The sequence below is a fragment of the Rousettus aegyptiacus genome, unplaced genomic scaffold (genome assembly GCF_014176215.1).
Source record: "Rousettus aegyptiacus isolate mRouAeg1 unplaced genomic scaffold, mRouAeg1.p scaffold_m13_p_18, whole genome shotgun sequence".
NCBI classification, from domain to species: Eukaryota; Metazoa; Chordata; class Mammalia; order Chiroptera; family Pteropodidae; genus Rousettus; species Rousettus aegyptiacus.
This window is the reverse complement of record NW_023416293.1, coordinates 837,973-863,748: the sequence shown is the minus strand read 5'-3', so window position 1 is coordinate 863,748 and position 25,776 is coordinate 837,973. Positions and strand designations below refer to the sequence as shown.

General features: G+C 43.3%; 2 protein-coding genes across 7 annotated transcripts in view; one reads left to right on the top strand and one right to left on the bottom strand.

The window, feature by feature from the left end:
- The window catches only part of AKT3 (AKT serine/threonine kinase 3), a 257,309-nt gene extending 233,918 nt beyond the window's left edge, over nt 1–23,391 (top strand). For all 3 annotated transcript variants that reach the window (XM_016151251.2, XM_036235351.1, XM_016151250.2), the window contains 3 exons: nt 2,377–2,464; nt 14,185–14,287; nt 19,859–23,391. In XM_016151251.2, the coding sequence (XP_016006737.1) occupies nt 2,377–2,464; nt 14,185–14,287; nt 19,859–19,944 (277 nt within the window). In that variant the 3' untranslated portion in view covers nt 19,945–23,391. The remainder of the gene's footprint in view (nt 1–2,376; nt 2,465–14,184; nt 14,288–19,858) is intronic.
- Nucleotides 23,392–24,966: 1,575 nt separating this feature from the next.
- SDCCAG8 (SHH signaling and ciliogenesis regulator SDCCAG8) overlaps nt 24,967–25,776 on the bottom strand; it is a 198,378-nt gene continuing 197,568 nt past the window's right edge. For 2 of the 4 annotated variants that reach the window (XM_016151238.2, XM_016151241.2), the window contains one exon: nt 24,967–25,273. In XM_016151238.2, coding sequence (XP_016006724.2) covers nt 24,991–25,273 — 283 coding nt within the window. In that variant the 3' untranslated portion in view covers nt 24,967–24,990. The remainder of the gene's footprint in view (nt 25,274–25,776) is intronic. The other 2 variants (XM_036235347.1, XM_016151239.2) reach the window with 1 other exon arrangement.

Sequence of the window (25,776 nt, the reverse complement as noted above, 5' to 3'; positions counted from 1 at the left end):
CTTAACGTTTGGCGCCCAGAGGTTGATACCGTCTAAACAGAAGGTGTGGCGTTTTCAGTTATCTTCCATTTCCTTTTATGGTAGAGGTGACGAGCCCCTCCACTGCCGCATAAAAGTACTGGGAATGCAAGGACGGACAGATGACCCCTGCTCTAGATGGTCCTATGTTAGTGGGGCGCAAAACTTACATTCACAGGTGCTCAGGTTCTCCTACATAGAAATCGCTATCGAAATTATTAGCTCCGTCTAGGGGATTGGGAGACTTGAGCTGGCTCCTAAGGGAGTTGGAATTTGCATTGGCGTTCATGCAGAGAAATTTACATGCAAAGAACAGCTAGAATTGCAAATGAACGTGGCATTTGAGAAGTTCAGTGACTAGAGTGTAGAATATGAGTTGGGTAACATTGGGAGATGAAGCTGATATGTTAGATTGTAAGGACCTTATGTTTCTTAGAAAATATTTAATCTTTATTCAGAAGGGGATGAGATGCCACTGAATTATTAAAAATAAGGGGTGGATAATCAGATTTGTGCTATGACAAGGTAACTCCGGCTGCTTCGTCGTGGGTGGATTAGAGCAGTGAAGGGCCGGGGTAGGTAGAGGAAGCAGGCGGGGTGCGTGTGGAACGGCCCAGATGCGAGGGCGGGGTCTCTCCTGCGGCAGAGGTGACAGTGCCCTAAGGAGGACTTCGCGAGTGATGGAGGAGGGCCGTGAGAGAGCGGGAGGACTCCGGGCACCTCACGTTCAGCTTGGGCGACTAGTTTGGAGCAAGGAGTTGTAGTTACCCGCGGGGAGGGAGCGCAGGCTGAGGAGGTGGCTTGATGGGGTGCAGTGGGCGTTGGTACTGGGCCCAGGAAGGGTGAAGCGAGAGCCGCCGGAAGGAGCGTGGTGCTCGACGGACCGTGGTAATGGGTCCAGGCTAGGAGTCCTCGGCCGCCCAGGACAAGCTGGAGATGGCGAGGACAGCAGAGGACAGAGAAGAGGGCCGAGGACAGCATCATGGGAGGCAGGAGAAAGAGCTGACAAAGGACCCGACTGCCTTTGAAAACATGATCAAAGACGGCGTTATCACATACCTCGTCGTCGTTCCTGTTCAGCTATTACCATTCGGCCTGCCTTTTTCTGATTCTCTTTGCTGTTGCTGTCGATTCTATCGAACGGTCAACCGCCATTTTGCTTTTATTTCTTATTTCCAGTACTTTATGATCATTCTATTGACATCACCTTTATCGTCCTCTACAGAGTTTGTAGGAAAAGCTGACCTCACGTTGCATTCAGTAACAGTAGGAAAATATGGATTCTGTGATGTTTCTAGAAATGAAGAATCCATAGCACTGAGGCTTTAGTTTGGCGTTCAGATACTGGAGTTTCATGTTCTTATTAATATCTTAGTGCAAATCATATTTTGATATTCTTTTGAAGTCTTAAATTGTATATCAGACTTTGAAATGGACAGTTTCACACTTTGAGGAAGCGCGTGTTAAAGAATCTCCCAGTTTCTAGAATGGCAGTCTGAGATTATATTCTTAGACTTTGCATAGTGTTCATGGCCGATACCTTCGTTTATATGTATAGGTAAATTCAGATTAAATGATGGCTGTGTCCAGAGCCAAACTATCGCCGAAGAACTGAGGGGTGACACAAACCTGGAGAAGTGAAGCTGGATTAAGACGTTTTATTTACAAAGTAATAATGGTTCTCCGCCCCGGCTCTTACTTTGACCTCCAGTTTTTTATTTTTAATTATATTGAAACTTGCTTAGCAAATTACATTGTAATGATATTTCACAAATCATCATTTTCATTTCCGTGGAAATTCATTTGAGATATGAAGATAGTCCTTGGGTTTTTATCTATTAGCAATGCTCTACAAGTTGTTTCTCTAATTTAGTCATTTCACAATCTATGTTTAAAAGGGTATATTTTCGAGATGAGTTCATTCTAAAATAAATTTGGTTTGTAGAATTGTCACCTATAAAAGCTGCCGCTTGTCGTGCTACGTGCTTGCCTGTTATTTCTAACCCTTGCAATAATCCACCCAGCTAGTAGTAAGGTTCCCATTCTGCAGATGACAAAACCAAAGTTAAGCGACTTCTCCATCGTCACACGCCCCCTAAGTTCCAGAGCTGGTTGCCCGTTTCAGGTTCGTCTTCAAGCCTGCGCCCTGTGCCCTGTTCCATGCTTGCCCTGAGGCGCATTCTCGTTAGTGACATATTAGAGAAATTAGATCTGACAGCAAACACTTTTTATTTTTTTGGCTGTTTATCACAAGAACGATTGACCACACAGAAAATCACATTTCACACAACTTTTCGTTATGCGTCGGGGCTTATATAAATGTTTTACACTCATTTCGTTTTATTCCTGCCCTCACAGCCTTGGCGGGGGACCAGATGATGCAAAAGAAATTATGAGACACAGTTTCTTCTCCGGAGTAAACTGGCAAGATGTATATGACAAAAAGGTGAGTGTTCTTCATGGTTCATTTTGGCTAAAATGAACTTATAGCAGAAAAATTTAATGATATAATGATACTTTCCATTTTTTCCTCTATCATTTAATTGAGTATTGAACTGAGCACAAAGTTTTATTGATAATTTTATTCAGTATGGTCAAACAGTTGATTTTTCTCTTTTTTGAATCACAATAATTTGTTAGTTTGCTCCTCATTTTTTCTTTGATTCAGAAAAAATAAAGACCCGTGTAAAATTATTCTTTAGGAAAACTAACAGGGAAAAAAGAATCATAATTTTTAAATTTGTTTTTATGGCTTTAAATTTTAAAATGAACCCTTCAGATTTATTTATAAAGATCCTTACTTTAAAAAGAATTTAAAGCAAATTAGTTTTAATACTTAACAAAATAATAAATTTATTTGTCTGATTTTGGACTTCTCTATTATTTGAAACAGAACTTTAATACCTATGAAATGTATGCGGCAAATTATATAACTTTATTTTTATTGTAATTCAAGAATTGTTTTTAATACGGCAATTTCTGCTGAAATTCAGGAGCAGGAAATTTTTGTGTCTGTTTTATCTTTTTAATTTTTATTTGGTTTTATTTTTACTACTTTAGGTATTGTAAGTACAGACACTGATTTTGAAATTTTGATTTTCAAATGCCCATATAAAACTTAAAGGAAAACATAAGTTTTTTTAATGTAATTCAGTATTTGCTTAGAATTTTTATCTCGGTATTTTGTGCGGGTTGTCCTTCCATTTCAATTCCATTTCAATTTCAATTTGTCCTTCCGTTTCCGCTGTTCACGTTTTTCTCTGAAACATGTATCAGCCAGTGTTGATGGAGTGTGCTTTGTGCCACACATTCTGTGCAAGTCCCTGAAGTAAAGGTAGAATATCACGTGAATCTTGATGAAGTGAAGCAAGTACTTCCTCCCTGTATTATGTCATGATAAGAGAGAACGTAGTGATTCCCTATGCATTTCTTGTAACTAGGTGTTTAAAATAGCTGTGCCATATTAAATGCTTCTGCTCAGGCTTCAGTTAACCTCATATCTCTTGAGTTTCTACCATGTATAAATTACTGGTGGGTAAGTGTCGGATCCTTGTCAACCCTGCGTTTATGAGTTATAGTAGTTTGGGAGCATCTGGGGAAAGCTGAGACCCCAACTAGCTCAGCATCGAGGAAGCCAGGCTTGCCTGTCTCTGCCCCACGGGACCAGGCTTGCCTGTCTCTGCCCCACGGGACCAGGCTTGCCTGTCTCTCCCATGGGACCAGGTGGGCCCAGAGTAGAGGTGACAGTAGGGGACCTGGGCAGCTGCCGTGTGGTGAATGGAATCAGAAGAGTCTACAAGTAGTGAGGAAAGAAGGAAGTGACTAAACGTAGATAACATCTATGGAGAAATGAGTTAAAATTGTTATAAATGATAAAAATAGGTGATGCTTAATTTAAGAAAAAGTTAAGTGTCTTGCATAAAGAGGCATAACCACAAAACTCACAAAGTTTCCATAAACAGTGGAATTGACCACAGGCTGACCCCGCTCCAGGTTTCGTCTGAGTGTCCCGGGTGTCACAGGCGCTGATGCTCTCAGCCATCCTCACATACTTGAAGAACTACAGCAGGGATAGCAGCATCCTTACATTTTGAGTCTCTTTCTGTAAAAAGCTTTAAAAATGTGATTGGGTCTGTTTGGGGTTGTAGCGTATCACTGATAAGGAATTATGGGAATGTTGATACCAGTAGCTATTTCAATGAATTCAGTCAAGAATCTGGTGCTTCGGACAGTATAAATTATGAAATAATTTGTAAAATCAAGCATTTTTACAGGGCCTTTATATCCTTAAAATGTGTAACTTACCTGTTAGAGGTTAATTTGTCTGTAAGACCAAGCATTTTTATTTAGTTTTATTAGTACACTTTAGAAGATATATGATTACTGGCCATTTTTCTACATGTTGTGGCAAATCTAAAGATGAAGGCACACGTAGAGATGCTGGTACCTTTAGGGGAACCTAGATCTCTCCCTAGGCAAAGTAAGCAGTGAAGTGGGGGACGTGGACGTCCTCACCCTGCGTTTGCTGCTGCTTCCCTGCGTGGGAATGGACAGGTCCCTCTTTTCACACATAAAATTATGGTCACTGATGTGCCTTTGAGCTTTAGGATTGGTCTGGCAGAATGTTTTCCAAATGAATGTATCTAGATAGATTTCTTTGTGGGTTTTACACTCAGTTTGTCAGCAAAAGGCTGTTGGGCTTTTGTGTGAGATTATGTTGAATCTGTAAAAGAATTTGGGGAAAATTCACATTTGAACTCTGTTGAGCCTTTGGATTTGTGAACACAGTGTATCTCTTCATTAATTTAGGTCTTTAATTTGTCTCAGTAATGCATCATAATTTTCAATATTTAGGTCTAACTCATATTTTTTAGGTTTATTCTTAAGTATTTCTTCTGATGTAAATGGTATTTTTAAATTTCATTTTCACATTGTTTGCTGCAAGTACATAGAAATACAATTTATTTTTGTATGACCTTGCATCTTGCAAGCTTGCAAAATTCACTTATTAGTTTTAATAGTCTTGTTCTGTAGATAGGATTCTTTGCATAGACGATCTTATCTTCTGTAAATAAAGTTTTACTTCATTTTTAATCCGTATGTATTTTTTCTTTCTTTTGCCTCCTTATGTTGGCTAGAACCTCCACTGCAGTGTTTGATAGAAGTGATGAGAGTGGACATCTGGCTTTGTTCCTGATCTTAGGGAGAAAATGTCTTTTACCATTAAATGTGGCATTAATGATCATAGCTAGCACCAAGATCTTGGTTTCTAAATATCATTCTCAAGGAAAAGGAGTCAAGGTTACTTGGAGAAGTGGTTGAGCCCAGAGTTGGAATGGGGAAAATAAAAGATAAGCCCAAGAAATTTCATGGTTCTAGAAAGTAAATGAATGAATGAATGAATGAATGAAGATAGAAATGGGCATGTTAGGAGGACACAGGAGCCAACCTTACATGATTCCTGGTAGTGAAAGCTGCAACAATTTCAGTAACAAAATAAGTAAAGATAATATTGTATTATGACCCAAGGAATAAAATACATATTCATGAATCTATACTGTAAGAATAAATGATTGAACAAATAAAATGTCAAGAAGGTATATGTTTTCCTTACAGATAAATTTTAATTAATAAATGTATAAGGAATGAAGGAAATATGAAATTACCATTAGAACACAAGAGTAAAAATTGCTGTGTGGTAGATCCACCAGGAAATGTTAAAATGAGTGGGCAGAGGTTTAGGAAGGACAGCGTTTGCAGAGTCTCAAAGTGTCTCTCCCCAGGCATTTATTATTCACAAAGATTAAAAGAGTAACTTTACAGTAGAGAAAACTGGCAGACACCGTCAGAACCGGTAATCGAGCTCCACCTGCCCAGTCATAAGATGTGCTGGCTGCATCCCTGGATTTGCCGCTCTCAGGAGGATGCGTCACTTTTGTAGTATTCTTCCTCAAATGCATAACCTCTGTATAATCATGAGACAACCTAACGGACCCATGTGGAGGGATGTTCCTCACAGTAACTGACCAGATAGCTTCAAAAGCTTCAGTTTCATGAAAGGCAGGGAATGATTGGGGGCTCAGGTGGCATGATGACTGGCTTGGCTCCTGGAACAGAAAAGGGACGTAAGTGGGGAAAATGGTGAAATCTAAATAAAGCTGGTAGTTAATAGTTTTGTACTGATGTGAATTTCTTAGTTGTGATAACGGTAGTATGGCTTTATAAGATATCAGCATTAGGGGAAGGTGTGTAAAGTTCATATGGGAGCCATTTGTGCTACTTTATTAAGTCTTCTCTAAGCGTAAGATTATTTCAGTATAGCAAGTTATAAAAATTTGACGTTAATGTAGATTTTTTATACCTCTTTTACCAGGTTGAGGAACTTCCTCTCTATTTTTACATTGCAAATAGTTTTGTTTTGTTTTTTAGTCATGACTAGGTGTTGAATTTTATTAAAAGCTTCTCGTGCATCTACTGTGATGATCATGTGGGTTTTCTCCTTTGTATTATATTAACATGGTGCATTGCATCGATTGGTTTTCTAATGCAAAATTAGCCTTACATTCCTGAGGGCAATCCACCTACCCTTGACGTGCTGTCCTTAACTACATAGCACTAGGTTTGGTACAATGTGTTTCTTAAGGTTTTTTGTTTCCCTTATCATGAGTGATAACTGGGGGGTCTTTTAAAAAAACGTTTCTGTATGGTTTGTATTTAGGGGTCATGTTTGCCTTTTAAAAACAAGGTGGGAGGTACAACTCCCTCCTCTTCAATTGTATGCAATTGTTTGTGTAGAAATAGTATTATTTGTTCCTTAAATCTTTGGTAGAATTTACCATCAAAGCCATTTTGGCCTAGAGTTTTATATTCATTGGGAGGTTTTTAACTATGAATTCAATATCTTTAATAGACATGGAATTGTTCGAGTGATCTATTTCTTTTTGAATGAGTTTTAGTGTTGTATGGCTCTCAAGGAATTTGTCATCTAAGTTTTCTAATTTGTTATCTCAAAAATGTTTGTAGTATTGCCTTCTTCTCTATTGGTGTTTCTTGTATATGTAGTGATAACCCCTCTTTTATTTTTGATATCGGTGATTTGTGTCTTCTCTCAGTTTTTTCTTGGTCAATCTGGCTAAAGATTTACCAATGTTAACAAAATTTTTTAAGGAACCAGCTTATGGTTTTGTAGATTTTTTGTATTGTTTTTCTGTGTTCCAATTTACTAATTCTGCTTTTTATTATTTCTTTATTCTGATTTTTTTGAGTTTACTTTGTTCTTTTTTTTTCCCTATTTTCTTTAGGAGGAACCTAAAATTATTGCTTTGAGACCTTTCTCTTTCACTAACATGAGCACTAGTACTGTAAGTTTTTAAGAACTGTTAGCTGTACTTTGCAAATTTTGATATTCTATGTTTACATTTCTAAATATGTTTAATTTCCCTGTGATTCCTTCTTAGCTCAGGGACTGTTTCAAAGTGTGTTATTCAATTTCCAAATATATGAACTTTTCAGAAATCTTTCTGTTAGGGACTCCTAGCTTCGTGGTCTTGTGGTTGGAAAACATGGTTCATATGACACTAATCCTTCAAACTGCATTCACCTTTATTTCGTGGCCCAGACATGGTTTATCTTGGTATATGTTCTGTATGTGCTCGAAAAGACTGTGCATTCTGCTTTTGTTGTATCAAGTTTCGCACAGTTTCCATTAGGTCAGGACGGTGGGCGGTGTCGTCCACGCCTCCTCCAGTCTCACTGATTTTCTATCAGTTACTGAGAAGGGTTGTTGTAATCTTCGGCCGTAACTGTGGGTTCGTTTGTTTCTCTTTTTAGTCTTGTTTCATGTATTTGAAGCTTCATTATTAGTTGCACACATTGAGGATTGTTACGTCCTCCTTTACCATTATGAAGTGTTCCTCTATATCTGTAGCATTAATGTTTGTTTTGAAATCTACTTTGATATTAATATAAATACTCCAGGTTACTTTTACTTTTGTGTAATAACTCTTTTCCCATCATGTTACTGTTAACCTGTATCATATTTAAGTGAATTCTTTTTAAAATTATGTAGTTGATTCTTGCTTTTATTTATTTATTTTTTTTGGATTTTAATGTATGATGGTCTTTATTTACAACTTTACTGGAAAAAAGAGGAAAGAGTTTAAAATATAGGGTATTACAGCTGATCCTATCAGATTAAAGAAGTTCCATTTTAAATGTCCATGTAATTGTCCAAAGAAAGCTACGCAGTACTGAGTCTGCATATACGGTTTCCTTTATGAAGTGCAGTGCTCATATTTTAGGCAATCTTTTAACATCTGAGTACAAAGGAAATGAAATCACTCATTAAAAATTTTGTTCAGTGAAGGACATTTTAAATTTAAATATATGTTTTCTTGAATAACACACGCCCAACGAAATCAAAAGCCGAAACACAGGTCCCATTCCTACTGTTTCGACAGTTAAAACAGTCGGTCATTTCCTGCAATGACCATTATTTTTCTCTTAGTATTATCAGTTTTGCTTTATTTTAATCTTAAAAGTCTTATTTTGGGGTGCATGTAAATTTAAGATGGTTGTATCTTCTTGATGAATTGATCTCTTCATCATTTCATCTACATTAACCAATTTTTGGCATAAAGATTAGTGTGGAGATAAATGAAATAGAGAAAAGAAAAACAAAATCAATAAAACCAAAAATTGATTGTTTTAAAAGATCCACAGACATGACAAACTTTTAGCTGGATTGACTAAGAAAAAGAGAGAGAAATCGAATACTAAATCACCAATGAAATAGGGACGTTAGTACTGACTTCACAGAAAAAGGATTTATGTGAGGGTATGGTGAACAGCTTCACACTGATGAAGTAGATAACCCGTATGAAGTGGAAACCAGAAACACAAGCTACCAAGACAACTCAAGAAGAATTAGAAAGTATGAATAGACTATAACTAATAAGGAGACTGAATCAGTAATCAAAAACTCCAACAAAGAAAAGCCCAGGACCGATTGGCTTCATCAGAGAATTCTACTAGACATTTAAAGATGAAATATGCCAGCCCTTCTGAACTCCTCTAAGAAACTGCTGAGGAGAGACTACGTCCTAACTCGTTCTGTTTCCAAGGTCACACAAAGCCACTAAGAAAACTACAGACCAGTAATTCTTATGAATATAGATACAAAATTCTTCAGCAAAATATTAGCAAACTGATCAGCCACATATTAAAAGGGGTCAGGTGAGTTTTATCCCAGGGATGCAGAGATGGTTCAACACAAAACAGGTCAGCGTAGCACCCCACATTAACAGAATAAAGAAAAAAACACTTGATTATTTCAACTGGAGCAGAAAAAGCATTTGGCAAAATTCACTACCCTTTCATGATTTAAAAAACAGAAAAACACTCAGCAAGAATAGAGGAAACTTTCTCAAGGCCACATGTGAGCCCACAGCTAACAGTACTCAGTGGCGAAAGACCGAAAGCGTTTCCCCCAAGAGGAAGAAAACAAGGATGCTTGCGTTGGACACTTTTGGTCAACATCATACTACAAGTTGTAGTCAGAACAGTCAGAACAGGAAATAAAAAGCAGTCAAATCGAAAGAGAATTAGTAAAACTATATTCACATCTGTTATATGTAGAAAACTCTAAGAAATTCACTCACACACACACACACACACACACACACAAAACCTCTTATGGTTAATAAATTGAGCAAAGTTGCAAGATACAGAATCAACACACAAATTATGTTATATTTCTATATGTTAGCTATGCACAATCTGAGAAGCAGATTGAGAGAACAGTTCTATTTAAAATAGCTTCGAAAAGAAAAAAATATTTAAGACTAAACATAATCAAGGAGGTACACATCTTCTACACTGAAAACTACAACCACTGCTGAAATAAACTAAAGACATTAATGAGTGGAAACACATCCCATATCTGCGGATTGAATCCTTATCATTGTCAAAATGACAGTAATAGTCAAAATGATATTACAGATACAACACAAACCTTAGGAAAGTGGTAATAGGTAAACCCTTTTAATATTGACTGAATTCATTTTGCTAATATTTCGTTGAATTTTTTGCATCAGTATTCATGGGATCTGTAGAGATCTGTACTTTAGAACATGCATTTTTTAAGGCAACAAATCAAACCTCAATAGAAAACAAAGGAACTATGTAACTCAGACCGTATTCTGTGATCGTATTGTAGTAAAATTAGGAGTAATCGACAAAGAAGTACTTCTCTAAGCACCAAATGTTCGAAACTTATAAAATTTTAATTCATGGATTAAGAGATTGTAAAATTGGAAATTAAAATACTTAGAGCTTCTGAATGACAATAAAAATTTGTGAAATGCAGCCAAAGAGGTTCTTAAATACTTACAGTGAGGTCGGCATGTATGGACAAAAAGAGAGATAAAAAATTAACTAACTAAACTTCCAGATCAAATTAGGGGAAAAAATACAATAGAATAAACCCAACAAAAGTAAGGAGAAGCACACAATAAATGTGAAAGTAAAAACGAATGAACTTGAAAGAAACACGTGAAAGGATAAAGAAAACCAAAAGCAGTTATATAAAAGGCTGCTAAAGTAGGCAAGTCTCAAACTTAATCAAGAAAAAAGCACAAAAAATAGAAATGAAAATGGGACACAGTTACAAATATAGAAATTAAAATATGATGCACCTACCATGAAGAGTTTACAGTTTTTTTTTCAAGAGAGTTAATGGATAATGATAAAAACTAAATTACCATCTGACTCAAGAAAAATGTGAAAACATCGATATCTAATCGTTAAATTAGTATAAAAATCTGTTGCCTCTCAATTTCAATGCTTCCACCTCAATACTAAAACAATTCAAGCCCAGATAATTTTTTAGGTGACCTCCATCAAACATTCAAAGAAAAGATAATCCATATCATTTTTTAAAATTTTATACATGTTCCTTGAAGAAAAAGGTTATACACTTCTCAAATTCATGTTATAACCTTGCTATCAAACCCTGACAAGACTACTACAAGAAAGAAAAATTATGGGCCCTTTATGAACATAGATTTAAATATTCTAAGTAAAATAATAAAGTTATTTCTCATAGTTCATTAAAATGTTTACATTCTTATATGCATGTTGAATTCTAGAAATGTGATTATATTGGAAAAATTTGTTAATGTTAATCATATTTAGAAATTAAAGGAGTAATCCACTTGATCATCTCAATCTTTATAGAAAAACTTGTAATGAAAATGAAAATAGAAACTTCATGATTTAAAAAAATAAATTAAAAACATTTAATAATTTAGAAATAAAAGCATCCTTTAAATAGGATAGGTTTTTATCGAAAACGTTTTACAAAAATACCTAATAGTTGGACATTACAAATATTTTCTTTAAATGTAAGAATAAGTCATGGATGTCTACAAATATCACATTCTCCACAGTTTTCATCATACATTCTAGCCAGCACAAAAGACAAGAAAAAGAAATAGGGAATATATGATTTTTAAAGGAAAAAGAAAAACTTAACAAATCTTTAAGGGGGGATATATAATAATTAAATTTCATCTTATTCTTAATGAAATACTGTATAAATAAAAAATTAACTTGGAATTATAAGTTTCAGTATTAATAAATTTCAAAAGTAAATACTCGTAAAAAAAGCAAGTTACCACGGATATTTAGAGAACTGTACCATTATGACAAAAACTGAAAATAAACTAAAGAAAACTGTTATCAACAACCACCTATATGTAGGAGAAGAGTGTAAAAATACATGCAAAAGACATAAATTGAGAACAATATTTGCTTGAACCATGCAATCGTCATTCTCATAGATGAAAAATGGTCGAATATTAGGGGGAAAGGGTTATTTAGCTGCATCTCTCTGTATCTTAACCAAAAGTTTCAAAGCACTTACTGACAAAGTGTTAGTATTTGTTAGGTTCGGTTACTTTTTCATGTTATTTTCTATTCTTTATTCTTGAGGTAGTTTTTTAAATTTTCTAACTCAAGTGAAAAGTGAAAGTAATGGAAACACCAGGCACAGGCTCCCCGAGAAACGGAAAACGAAAGAAAAGGGGAGCGATAGCTCTCGTGCTTACAGGGGGACCCGGTAAGGACCCGAAGTGGAGAAATACAGGAAAAAGGAAGACTTAAGGTGAAAATACTCTGCTGTAATATTTAAAAGTAACAGAAAGAAGTAAGATATAAGATAAAAAAGTTCTGTGAAGGGGTTAGCCTTGACAGAGAGGCGGGGCTCCTTTGCAGTGCCCTGGACAGGAGGTAGAAACGCCCACGGAGTTGAACACGTTTCAAAGCGTTTGTTTGGGGAGCTGGGCGGTTTCTGCCCGAGTCCGCGTCCCTGCTGCAGGAGCCCTGCTTCCTTGGCGTGCACGGGGCCCACGTGAGGCGTGAGCGGCGTGGCGAGTGGCGCGCCTGTGTGGGCAGAGGACAGGAGAGCCGCTCGCAGGGGCTGGGGAGAGGCGCCAGGCCGTGCCGAGGGCCCAGCGGAGGCCGCGTCTCGGGACCAGACTGCCAGCGCTTCGTTCTCTGGAAGGAAAACCGATGCAGGACCACGAAGGACGAGGGCATTTAGGGAAGGTTGATTTGGAATCTTTGGCTGATTTTGAGATGGATCTCATACTTAACTACATTTGCACTTATTTTCCAGCGATTTCCTTCAGAAAAAAAATGAGAGAAAATTTGCTTTTAGAGTGTAGTTTAGATCCTGGGCAGTTTATTTTGGTCCCCTGGTTAATATTCATTTCGGTGGGATGGCAACTTTTTAAATGAGTAATAATACTCTTACTACTTAAGTGCATGAAATAATGCCTCTTCCGAAGGGGTCTAAGTGAGTCTTCTGTACATTACTGTGTTAATTTTAAGTCTTTCAATTCATTCATTAGACTTCTGTGTTTCTATTTGAAGATTATTCTTCATCTCTGTTGACATAAAACCACACGTTTTCTATTTCAAATGCTCTTCATTCTTTTTTTAAATTAACTTTTTTTTACTGAGATGTAATTCACCCTGTTAAGCACACACTTCAGTGGGCTTCAGTGTATGCCCAGAATTGTGCAGCACCACCACTCATTCCAGGAACTTTCACCTCTTCTTTAATTCTCTAAGATACAGGTTTCATCCTGAATTTCTGGTATCGCCCCAGCTTTAGCCTAAAGAATTTATTTTATCCGATGACACCTTTATTTTGCCTTCATTCTCGAAGGATAGTCAATAGCTTAGTGAGTGCTTATTCGATTATTTGCTCCCTTGTGAATTACATGTTATGTTTCACTTGATGCTTTCAAGATAGGTTTGTTTGTGTGATGGCTTTAGAATATGTCAGGCTCAGCTGAGCTCCCGGCGCCAGACTTCCCTCCGACGGCAGAGCCTTGTGGGCGAGTCTGGGGACAGCCACGCTGGGTGGCTTCTCTGCTGGTTCACTGCGGTGGCCTGAGGCGGCGGTCAGGCCTGCACCTGTCCCCCCACCCCCCGCCCCCCAGGGCCCTCCCACGGCTTTCCCACTGCTGGCCAGGGTGTGCTTTCAGCTCCATGACGCGGGCCGTAGCTTGCGTAGGGTCTCCACAGCATCCGAGTCAGAGACGATGAGAAGTGGCGTGGGTTTTGGTCTGTCCTTCTAGGCGCCAGCTCACGCTTTTGGGGTTCCACTTTGTCTTCCGCCTGTCGTACGTCCATCTTCTCTCGTCATCCTGTCCTTGGGACGGCAGGGCCTGGCACTGAACGTGAGGACAGCAGCCTCACAGAGACCACAGCCAGCTCCCGCAGTTGAATAAATTCTGATCCCCTCAGTCCATTCATTCGCACACTCACGCACACACACACACACTCTCAGGCGCAGTTTTGTACAGATGTTTGTTATGAGGAAAAAGAATAAGACTGACTTTTCAGTATCCTCTTTCCACCCTGCGCTTCAGTTCTCGCTCTATTTCGCATAATCCCTTCGCTTTTACCCAAACAGCCAGCCACCCACGTTCTGCGTGTGGACTGTTGACGGGAAGCCAGACCTCATGTGCCTGGCGCAGTGGCTCCATGGTCCAGCCTCCATCACTGTTGTTGAGTGATTCTCTCTCTAATGTCATCCTAAAAATGAATTTTTCTAAGTCGAAATTTGTTAACAGTACTTTTTTTTTCTCCTTATAGCTTGTACCTCCTTTTAAGCCTCAAGTAACATCCGAGACAGATACCAGATATTTTGATGAAGAATTTACAGCTCAGACTATTACAATAACACCACCGGAAAAATGTAAGTAACTCTAGAAGGCAAAGAAAAGTCATTTTTTTCAGTAGATATTTTCAAGGTCAAATTCCACAATAACTTACTCCATTCTATTTAAGGATGGAGTAGGAATATAAAGACAGTTAGCTGAGAAAAAAGTTTTTTCAGGTAGGAAAAATTACATGTGGAAAAATTGTAAACTGAGATTTCTAGACTAAATCATAGACTAATTAGCCCTTCTTCACAAGTCCCCAGTAGATTCTTTTGACAGCAGCAGAAAGGATTCTGAAACAGAGACTATGTTTCCATTCATACATCACCTTAAGATTTTGCTAATCCTGGTTTCTCACTTAATAGTTTTAAAATTCACTTTAAATTGAATTACTCTTCTTCACTTACCTTTTTTGTAAACAGTAATATCCGTGAAGACATAATTTGGTTTGCTAGTAATTTTTCGATGCATACAAGTTAAATAACATCTGTTAAAACTAGACATTCATGTATCACTTAAAATCATCCCTCATAGACTAGCGTGTGCCTCGCACTTTGATGAATTTCCTAAACAAGTGGGCTTCAATGGAAGAAAAGCTTATCAGATACGGTTTATAAACATGCTCACGTTCTGACCATGCTTCGTATCTGTCGTCGTTAGTCGAGGAAGGAGGCTTAAATGGCGTTTCAGGGACATGATTTCTTCGAGCTGCTCATCTGTGGGCTCAGCCACATGTTAGTTTTCCGCTCCTGTTCCTTTACGCCCTTCCTTGTGCTGCTTTTTTTCTTTTTCCCTTTTAAAGACAGGTGAGCTGACAGTGCTGACGAGCCGAGCGTGCGCGGGAGGCAGGGTTGGCGTGAAGTGCCGTTCCAGCGTGGGCGTGGTCAGCACATGACTAGGGGTCACCTGTCATTTAGGCCGAGAGTTTTTAACCTGGGGCTCAGGCCTGGCAGCAAGGGCCCATGAGCACCCTGGAGTGAAAAATACAGTTATGTGTGGACTTTTCTTTATTTAGATTTACAAGAAGTTAAGAATCTCTTAATTTTGTTTTATAAGGGAAGAAATTGAAGCTCAGAGAAAAATCGAGTTTCCCGATGCTCATAGTAGCGTCGGCTGAGGCCCGGAGCGGGACTCAGCCCCTGGCCGATGCGCAGGTTGAGCTGTGAAGGGTCAGGCCTGGCCGTGGGCTTCCAGCCTCTCGCCTGCATTGCGGGACCCTCAGAACCTCCTGAGCATCAGGGATGGTGTTAGGGAAGCCCGGGTAGCTGTGGGCAGGGAGCTGTGTGGGAGCTGTGGGCACGGGCCTTGGCATCGTCTCTCTGGCCCTAGCGCGGACTCTGGCGATAGAATTCTCTGGAATGCTGGCCATGCCAGTGGCTGCTGCATTGGCCCGAGAGGACCGTCCAGCAGAGAGCACTTGCCCTGTCACTGAAATGCAGCCTCACTTGTGATCAGACACGCCATTCTCCTGCCGAAAGTCCTGCACGCCAGATCCAGAGTGCTCACACCGCTTACACACCTGTCTGGCTGGGCGCCGCCCACCTGACTGCATCCTGTTCCGTCTCCCTCGCTGTCCCGTGTCCCCGCCTCACCTGGAACATGCCAGGCCTCCCTGCACCGCGGGACTCGGGCATTTGCTTGCTCCCTTCCCAGACATTCGCACGACCTGCTCCCGCTTGTCATTTGGAGCTCAGCTCAAATGTCACTTCGTCACAGAGCCTTCCGCATCCCTTCCGTTCTAACGAGCTGTGCGCAGCTCACAGTTCCCTTCGTGAAATGGGGGTTTTGGCATTGGTGGACTCTTTTGAGGACAAGTATATACGTTCTTTTGGAAGTTATAGAGGTAGGTGGGCTCCGGGAGTGCAAAGCCCTGGGTGCACATTCTCCTTCAGAAGCTCGAAGTTAAGTCCAAGCACAGAAGAGGGAGGGGGGCTGAGGAGCCCTCAGCTCCCCCGCTTCGCCGGCTCCGCCCCTCCGTGGCCCTGGCAGGTGGCCGGTGAAGCCAGGTCTTTAAAAGGAAACACACCTCAAGTTCTGCAGGTGCGAATAACCCATCGTAAATTTTATTTAAGCGCCAGATGAACCAGCCGGTGGTGTTCTTTCTTCTGTGGTCAGCTACATGCAGAGCGATAGGAGGCCCGAGACAGCAGACACCCCCAGAGAGGGGGCCTGCTGGGGCGCGGGGCAGGGACGGGCAGCTGGGGTGCAAGGAGCCGCGAGACCAACGGGACCGCAGCAGAGCACTTTTAAAATCTGCTTGAATGTAAGTTAAGTTAGAAGCTTTTCAATCTATACCTTCTTAGGTATGTTACAATAGAATGTTTTTCTTGGCACGGCACATTTTATCACCAGCAACAGCTCTGTTCTTGAAAGAATTTGTGTCGTCTCAGATGTGGGCAGCGCTGGATAAGCACAGCGACTCTGAGTCTTTAAAAGAGAATTGAGACAGGGACGGATTCAGGTCCGCGCCTGGCAGCGACTTCCACGGTGAGCACGGGCATCCGCCCGCAGCCGGCGTGGCTGGTTTCTGTGGGCGTCAGAATCGGCTGTGGCCCTGTCTGCTCCTGGGCTGGGGACGGCCCCAGAACAGCCCAGCACATCACTGCGTCTGACAGGGGGCAGCAGTCTGTGGTCAGGGGGACGCTGCGGTCTTGCCATCACATTTCCCAACTCAGGATCTAGAGAGGAAGGTCAGACGGAATTGCCCAGCAGAGCGGGCCGGGGCCAGGCGGGCCCGGGCCCCGTCCCGTGCGGCCCCGCTCCGCTCAGCCCCCTGGCACCAGGCCTGGGTCTGGGCTCCGGCAGTAGGGAGTGGCCACACCCCGGTTCTTCTGGGGCGCAAGGGCGATGTGCATAGGTTGATGGTCCCCGGCATGTGCTTCCTAGGTCCCCTGGAGAGGCAGGTCAGAGGCCCCGAGCTGTGACCACGCTCACCGTGTCTTCTTGCAGCTTTGAACAGCGGTGCTGGTGAGAAGCCACCACGGTCCTCAGCGGAAGCGCAGAGGTTTTGTTCACGAAAGCCCACAGTGGTCCCGTTGGCTAGCGACTGTCTTTCCACTGGCCACCTTGTTCTTTTGAAACAAAATGGAGTTATTTTTTTAGAACAAATCAGCAGTTAGAAAGGCAGAACATTCCTTTTCTGCAAACAGCTGCAGTAACATGCCAGATTGTCCTCACTGGTGTTAATTAATTGGACAGATTTCGGAATGTGTCATCTTGCATCATACCGTGAATGGTCCTCTGCCTTCCTCTTGCAGAAAAAGAGGACGTCTTTGCGATCTAGTAGCTTTCACTGCCAGGTAATCACATTTGTTAAATGTTCTAAGAAAATCAGGCAGCGATGCTACTAGAATCCGAGGGTTCAGACCTAGAACGTAGAGCTTTCTCCCCCTAGATGTGTGTTTGGTTTTCCCGGCATAGCTCACGTTCCTTATCATCGCTGCTCCCCGTGAGCCCCTTCCAGAGCGGGAACATGTTTGCGTGTGTCGCCTGGACCGGGCGTGACAGGCTCTGGCGAGCAGTTAGCTGCCGACTCACGGTCACTTCATCCCGCCGCAGCCCCCCTGCCTGTGCAGCACGAGGGCCCAGGGGAACCCCTCATTCAGCCCCCCACTGTGACCGGCTTGAGGGAGCAGGAGTGAGAGCAGGCGCGCCAGGCTGGAGGGAGGGCGAGGTGCGGGCCGCGCACGGTAGTCTGTGAGATGCGGGTTCCTTTATACCAGGAACACGATGAATTTGTTACTGCAGCGACAGATGAAGACTCTTAATTCCCAGCCGACAGCGCTGAGTCCTCAGAAGGGCCACCCCACAGCTCCCGGCCATTCCTGACCGGCCCGGCACGAGGCCGGCTGGGGGCCTGATCGAGCGCCCGGCTCCCCGTCCGTGCTCCCCGCCCGTGCTCCCTGCTCCCTGCATGTGGCGGGGCACAGACAGCTCAGGAAACAAAGCTGTCCGTGGGGAAAACCATTTCTCCGAAATGCGATCAGCCCATGTCGGGATCTGGGCATTAAGATTTCAGCGACTGTTTCTCTGGCGTTTTTACGCTCTGTGACTCAACAAAAGATAAGCCGTCGCAGTGGATCTGGAAATCCCGTGGAAGGTGTTTCGTCTAAAAGGCGCCTGTGGTTTGCTTGGAGCCTGACCACCGTTTTATAATCAGGAGGCGGAGGTGTCCCTAAATCATAGCACCCTTGGAAACAGGTCGTTAAGGGGCGGGAGAGGCCCTCAGAGGTCAGCGGTGTGCTGGGGCAGGAGCCACACCTGCTTCCCGGTGGACTGAGCGCCACCTAATACGATATTTTCTAGTACGTTTGAGGCCACACGTTTTGGTTAGCAACTTGATCTCATTTCTAGAATCTTGTATATTAAGAACGGAAAACCTAAAAGAAGAGTGAAAGGAGCAGAAAGGTTTGTCGTTACCCAGAGGGATGCAGAGCATCGTCCTCTGCTGTGTGACAGGCTCAGCGCCCCACGAGACCACGGGATCAGGCCCCTGTTCCTACTCCCGTGACATGAAATCAGTGGTCACTGGAGAGGCTGGGAAATGGGAAGGCCTGGCAACGGCCGCCCTGCACGTGTGTGAGGACGTGGGACTCCTCTGCTTTCAGACTCCGCACTTGTTTCATTGTGATGGCACATGATCCAAGAGCACCTCGAGAAAAGCGCCTCCCCGATGACTGACACTGTGCCCGGAGGGCGGGCGGCAGGCCCCTTGCCCGCGAGCACGGGCGCTGGGGCTATTGCGGACCGAGTGACAGGAGGCGTGGTCACTCTCCGGGTGCAGCGTCCTGGGGTGCGGGATCATCCTGAGGACAGGGATGGGAGGAGGTCGGGCGTCACGTGCGTGCGGTCTGGCCGACACCGGCGGGGTCGCGGGGTGAGAGGCGGGGGCAGCGGCGACGCGAGCGGCCGGCCCAGCCCGCCTGTCGCTGAGCTTCACAGCGCCTGTCCCTGCCCGGCTCCGCCCCTGCCCGGCTCCGCCCCTGCCCGGCGCCCGCCCCTGCCCGGCGCCCGCCCCTGCCGGGCCCGCCTCCAGTGCCGTCGTCCCCTTTGCCCTCTTCGCTCCGGCTTAAAGTCTCGTCATAGGAGACCTGGGAACGGGCGGTGGGGCAGAGGTTAGCTGTGGAGTAAACAGTGTGAAATCTCAAACATGTATCAGGGACTCAGAGGAAATAGGGCTCTATGCAGCCTTATTTTTCAATCACACCTAAAGCACCACGAAGAAAAAATACAAGCATTTGAAGACGGGCGATGCTCGATTCAGGTGCCTGAGCTTCGCCGATGTCTGACATTGTGACGCGCGTAGTTTCATGAGATGCAAGGTTTCTGACGTTTGTTCCTTCTATTGTAAAAGATCTTGTTTTCTTCAACAGAATATTTTCACAGTTTACTGAGTCTTAAAATGTTGATGTCCTGAAGGTGAAAGTTCGATAGTATTATTTCTTCATAGATCGTGTGTTTGAAAATGAGATAATTTTGAAATAAGTTTGGTTATCATGCCTTGATAATTTTCTGGGGGCTGATTTATGCTGAAGTTAGAACTGTATAGACCAAAGATGGCGTGGCCCGAACACACACAGAGCTAACACGGCTGTTTCCGCCCGCAGACGACGAGGACGGCATGGACTGCGTGGACAGCGAGCGGCGGCCGCACTTCCCCCAGTTCTCCTACTCCGCCAGCGGACGCGAATAGTCTCTCTCATTCTGCTACTTCATGTCATCCCAGATTGATTACCGAGAGGGGTTCCCGGACATCACAGCAGCAGGAGCGCTGTCAGCCACCCCGGACCCGCCCAGGGTCTCCGCCCCCGCCACCTCCCGCCCACACGGGGACACGCGTGCGCAGATGCACTCGACTTTCTGTTTTTGCATGAACCCGTATCTCAGTCTAAGGTCCCATGCTGTCGCTGCCACTGTCTCACTGTTACAGCAGCTTTAGGAGGTGATTTTACAGCCTTTGGAGGTCGCGACCCCCGCTACTCATTCGTGCACAAATCGTCATCTTCTGATCTTTTAGTTCTTGTTTTTCCCTAACGGTGAAGGACAAATGAGATACACTGATTCTAGGTACATTTTTTAACTTTCTAGAAGATAAATCAAAAACTAATTAGACTAAGAAGATTTAGTTTCTAATTCAGAACAAGCAGTTGTGGAAGGGCGGTGTGTGCATATGCAGACTGAGTGATGCCCGCGCGGCCGGCGCCCGCGGCGGCACGCGCCCTGGGCTCTGGCCGGGTCGGGAGGAAGCGTTTGAGCGGAGGACTGAACACCTGTTGAGATAGACACGTCCCAGGACGTACGTGTTTCAGTTCCGGTGGGATACTGCAGAGCAAGCCTGGTGTTTCGGTTGGTTGGCCGTCCAGATTTCCCGGGCAGTCATGGGCAAACGAAATCGTTCCACCAAGGAAGGAAGCGAGCGTATGCACAGCAGAGTCAAGGTCACTTAGAGGGTCTTTGAAGGGATTTGCACCAGAGAGCATTTTTTTCCCTGTGCTTGGAAACCTTTTTCATTAATATTTATCGCCTCTGATGGCTGAAGAATGTAGACAGGTATAATGATCCTGCTTTTCACCAAAATTCATGCACCAAGGTGAACAGGTGTTTGCCTTACTTGTTTTAACCTTTCATTTCAGTTCTACGTGAGTTAGTTTTTTCTCAGATGTTAAAACTTTGTCCTTTTATGATTTTGTTTATATTGCAGTAGTATTTATTTTTTAGTGATGAGAATTGTGTGTCATGTTAGCAAATGCAGCTCCAACCTACATAAATAGACTCACTGCAGTTTATTCTGACCCACATGCAAGGAACGTCCACGCCAATGAGAATCGTGCACTTTTTCTCCTATGTAAAACAAATTTTGACGAGACTCTGAAATTGTACATATTGGTTAGAATTTGGCTTTGGGAGAAGAGATGCTGTCATCTAACCCCTTGGTGCTAAAAATGAGAAAATCCCCAACTCCCCATGCCAAGGGGTTAATGAAACAAACGGGTGTTGATGTTGGCTCATTTAGGAAGTGAGATGTCATGACGGCCTGTCAACATAACGGAATGAAGAAAATTGAGACCTGAATGACAATAAGAAATGAACTTTACTCGGCAAAACGAACACAGCTCGAGTATCTACAAAGTAGGCAGTAAAGGATAAGAACCTGGTGTGTTTAGTCTGATCATGGTACATTAATCACTGAATTAAGCCATCAGGGAAAACAAAACAAAACAAAAAAAGAACACCTCCGACTTTTCTTTTTCTGTATATACTCATGTCCCCAAATTCCAACATTTCTCACTGACAGGGGACATGTATGCAAACCTCATCTTTCTCCTTCATTAATGACGATCTTCAGATTAAACCCTTTGGTGCTAGGAGCTGACATTTTCCAAAGCAGCCTATGAAGTCCAGGGGCGGGGGGCCTTCCCGCGGCAAGGAGGAGGCCGTCTGGCTCCATGGAGTGATCATGGAAATGTATCTTAGTTAAACTATCTGACAGCTCCCAAATGGAAGACTGCAGTATGATGTAGTATTATGATTGCATTGTATGAAAGAGCAAGTGACTTTCTAGGTAGGATGAATCATATTCATATACAGATGTCTTAGCCTCTTGATGCTGGAAGTATGGATTTAGATATGAAACCACTGCTGGCGGTGGGCGGACCACTGGGGCTGACGGGGTCAAAGGGCATTTTACTAAGGCAGCTAAGACATATTCAGACATAGATTTTAGCCTAATTTTTCATATTTCTACCTGAGTGAAGTTCATCCTTAGCATCGAGTAGGAAGTTAAAGTACATGGTAGTTCATTCTTTCTTCCACATCGCTCAACTTTTGTTTTTCACTTGGAATTATGTTGAATGTTTCACATTCGCGAGAAAGTAGACGGAAAGGTATGCCCTGTAAGTCGTCTTGCATTCATCGTATGGAAAGGAAACGGGAGAGAGGGAGAGGAGGAGGCCGAGGCGGGCTGCGCGTCGCAGCCTTCGCTCCTGCGGAGAGGCGGGGCGACTCCACGCGCTAGCACACTGGTAGCTTTTTTTGTTTTTCCAGATCTTAAGGTGATTTCCATGACCTTGGCCAAGAATGCGTCCTAAAGATCAGTGACAGCGTTGACCATGCCCCAGGCTGGCCACGCCTCACAGCCAGCTCGGTCCACCAGTGCTCGGGGCTCGGTCACTTAGCCCTGCGGGATTCCCCGAGGGTCACACGGCGTGTTTTCTTGGCCTCGATTTTGAGAAACCCTTCCTTTCACTCCCAGATCCCCATCAGCTGGCATGGAGGAATGACAGGAAAGCAGGGATGTATGTAGGATGCTTCTAGAACGTCCCTGTGTCTGCCCGTAGCTGTAGTTTTGGATGCTGGCAGACGGAAAGGCTCGAACCTGGAGCCGCTCTATCAGAACACACTTGAGACATCGCGGACCCCATGTCGAACTAACTGTCGCGAAGTTCACCCTCTTGTCATCTTGGAGGACACTGGCCATTTCTGCTCGGAGTTTTGGCATGGTCGCTCACAGCTTTGCTTTCTACACTAATTCCATAGCGTTACTCCAGTATTGTTTTCCATTTCCCACACCTGATTTCTGGCTTCTTAAAGCTGACTGTTCTCGCAGGGGCCACTTGCTTCTCCTCGAGTGCGAAAGTGAGGGCCTTCCGTACTAACTGCAGGGTCTGTTACACCTCAGCGTACAATACACACTTTGCTGCTACCGTTTGTACTGTCTTCAGTAGAATTTCCTTATCTTGCTCCTGGTAGTGCATCACAGGCAAGCATGAAATGTAAAGTATTTATTTAAATAAAAAGAAAACCTCTAAATTGGTAATTGAATTACCTCCCTGTAGCTTTATAGTTTGTGACATTTCTCGACCTTGCTAGTTCGTTAATTAGATCCGCACAAGATCTAGTCATCTGGTTAAGGATTTTAAGCAGACGCAACTATGAACCCAAGAAACTGTATTACTATTACTGTCGGTCATACTAAAACTGTTTATTTCCTTAAGTCTATGACCCACAAGGATGTGAAATAACTACAAGGAACTGTTTTTGTACACTGTACATCCTTAGTATTTTTACACGTATATGATAGGGGTGCACATTACCTTCCTTCGTACAGACAGCTTAAATAAAGCACTATGTCAATCTGCTACTTCTCTGTTTATTGTTGTTGGATGTGGTTCTGTAATCTCAGAAAATTAAATATTATTCTTTCCTGAAAAAAAAAGATTTTTAATAGTTCCACCTGGTATTAACCTACCTGTATAAAATGTGACAGGAAAATATGTAAATTTCTTGTAGCCCAAAAACACACCTGGGATTATTTTATTACTTCAATAAAATGGCAATGTCGCAGTTGTACAGACCTTGACGAAGGGTTACCTCCAGGGGGGAGACGCGGCCCCCCCAGCAGCCCGGGGTTAGGACACACATACTGTGAAGCCAGAGATGGGGTAGGTCTCCTGGGCGTTTCGTTAAGACCTTGATAACCCTCAGCCAGACGGCTTCGACCCCGAATTCTTAAGGAGGGCAGCTCATCAGTAATGCCTTTCTGATCATGTGTTGCTCTGTGTACTTCCTTACTGAGAAGATATTTTTAGAACGTCATGGCAAATTAGCAGACCTAGCTGTGGATAATAGATGGGTAGGATGGATGGACTACAACCCGATTTACCTGGAGTCATTTTGGATAGGGCCTTTTTCTGATTTTACCTCATAGACCTCCTGTTGTAGAAACGGCTTTGATCCTGTGACCAAGCCAGACAGAGGAATGGCCCTAGGACCACAGTCAAGCACGTATGTGTGTCACACAGCCACATTCAAGGGCATTCTCACGTGTGCTCAGAACCACCGGGGCTGACAGATCAGGAGACTGCAAAAGCGACCTCTACAATTCTTTAAAAGGTGCTATTTTTAGACTTGTATAATTTATTTACTGTATTCTTAAAACAATTAGGGACAATTAACGGGACAGCCTTTATGTCTAGCACATTGGATGAAATCAAGAAGTGACTCTGAATAGAAGTTCTACTCTTTCAGGCTCGAACCTTTTCATGCTCGAGACTGTAATGGTCTTTACACAAGTCTCATCTCATGGCCTCTGCATCCCAAAACGCGTGGATTCCGAGAGGCCATGATGGCGGTGAGGGTGACAGACCGCTGCCCCGGCGAGGACAGACGGCCCGAGGTCAGGGACTCGCCCCAGACGCAGCCTTCTCTTCGGTGTCCCCTTGTCATCTTCAAAGATAACATTTAAATGCCCATTTTTTTAATTATTACTTTAAGCATTCGAGGGCTTAACTGTGTATAGCTGAAATACTATTTTAAACTAAAATGATCTGTGTACAGATAGATATTCGCTAGAACTCTAAAAAATGTAATTTCACTGAGTATGGTTTTAGGTTCTTCTCAAATACTGCACAGTGAAGAAGACACCTGCCACCACCGAGCAGAGACGCTTCTTTGTTTTTGTTAACGGAGTGGAGAGGATCATTCCTAGCGCTTCCTGGCATCTTCCAATTGCGCGCAAATCTGCAGGCTGATAAATGAAGTCTTACGGGATGTTGGTTAAAGACAAAGCTGAGAAAGAATAACGTAGATCACGAGGGAAAGAAACGCGTATGGCAGGGAAAACAGTGTGGTCCTTAATACCCTTTGGCCTAGTTAAAATATGTGCCTTTTTGGTGTGTTTTGTTCATCACTACAAGGTAAAAAGTGAACATTACAATTCAAGTCTTTAAATAAAGTTCATTTATTGAAATTCATATTGTAACAGCATACGAGCGAGCAGATCTAAAAACAGAATAACGTGGAGCCATTTCTGAAAGTCCACACCAGGCCCAGGCGCCACCAGGCAGGGGCCGCTCGGGGCAGGTGGCGGTGACGCAGGGCACGCCGCGGTCAGGTGGCGGCCCCCGGAGGGCCGCGGGGCCTTGTGGCACCTCACGTGCAAATCAGATGAATGTAAATATCTCTGTAAATCATTCCACTCTGTCTCATCCAGGTCAGCAATCAGATTGTGGCATGCTGGGTAACTGGAAAAAAAAAATGATAATAAAAAGTAAGTTTAAATAGATCATGTTCTTCAATGTGATTTGTCTTCTCCCTGGTTTAGTTAACTCCTCATGAATTTTTGGAGAGAAAATGTGTTAGGAATTGTATGTGACCAACCGCGTGAGTAGTTTATTCCTCGCCTTTACCACGGATCAAACCCTTGCCAAATGGGAATGTATGAGGTGAACCGTTTTGTTCGCATGCTTAAGTCTGAAGACAGACTGTATGCCAGACTTTCGTGTGTGTCTGAAATAGGCGCAGCACGACGACGGGGTCTGTCCCCGTCCAGGAAACCCCGCTCAGGCGTCGTGGGGGGTGCAGCCACGCCGGCGGGAGGGGGGCCGAGCGCCCCTCGCGGACCCCTGGGGGGCGGGGACGGCTCCCTGTGACGCGTGCCGTGGACAGCCACATTCTCCCACTCCCTGGAAGGGCGCCTGGCGCACGGGCCCCTCGGTTTTAAACTGGGGGGATGTTTCAGGACGAG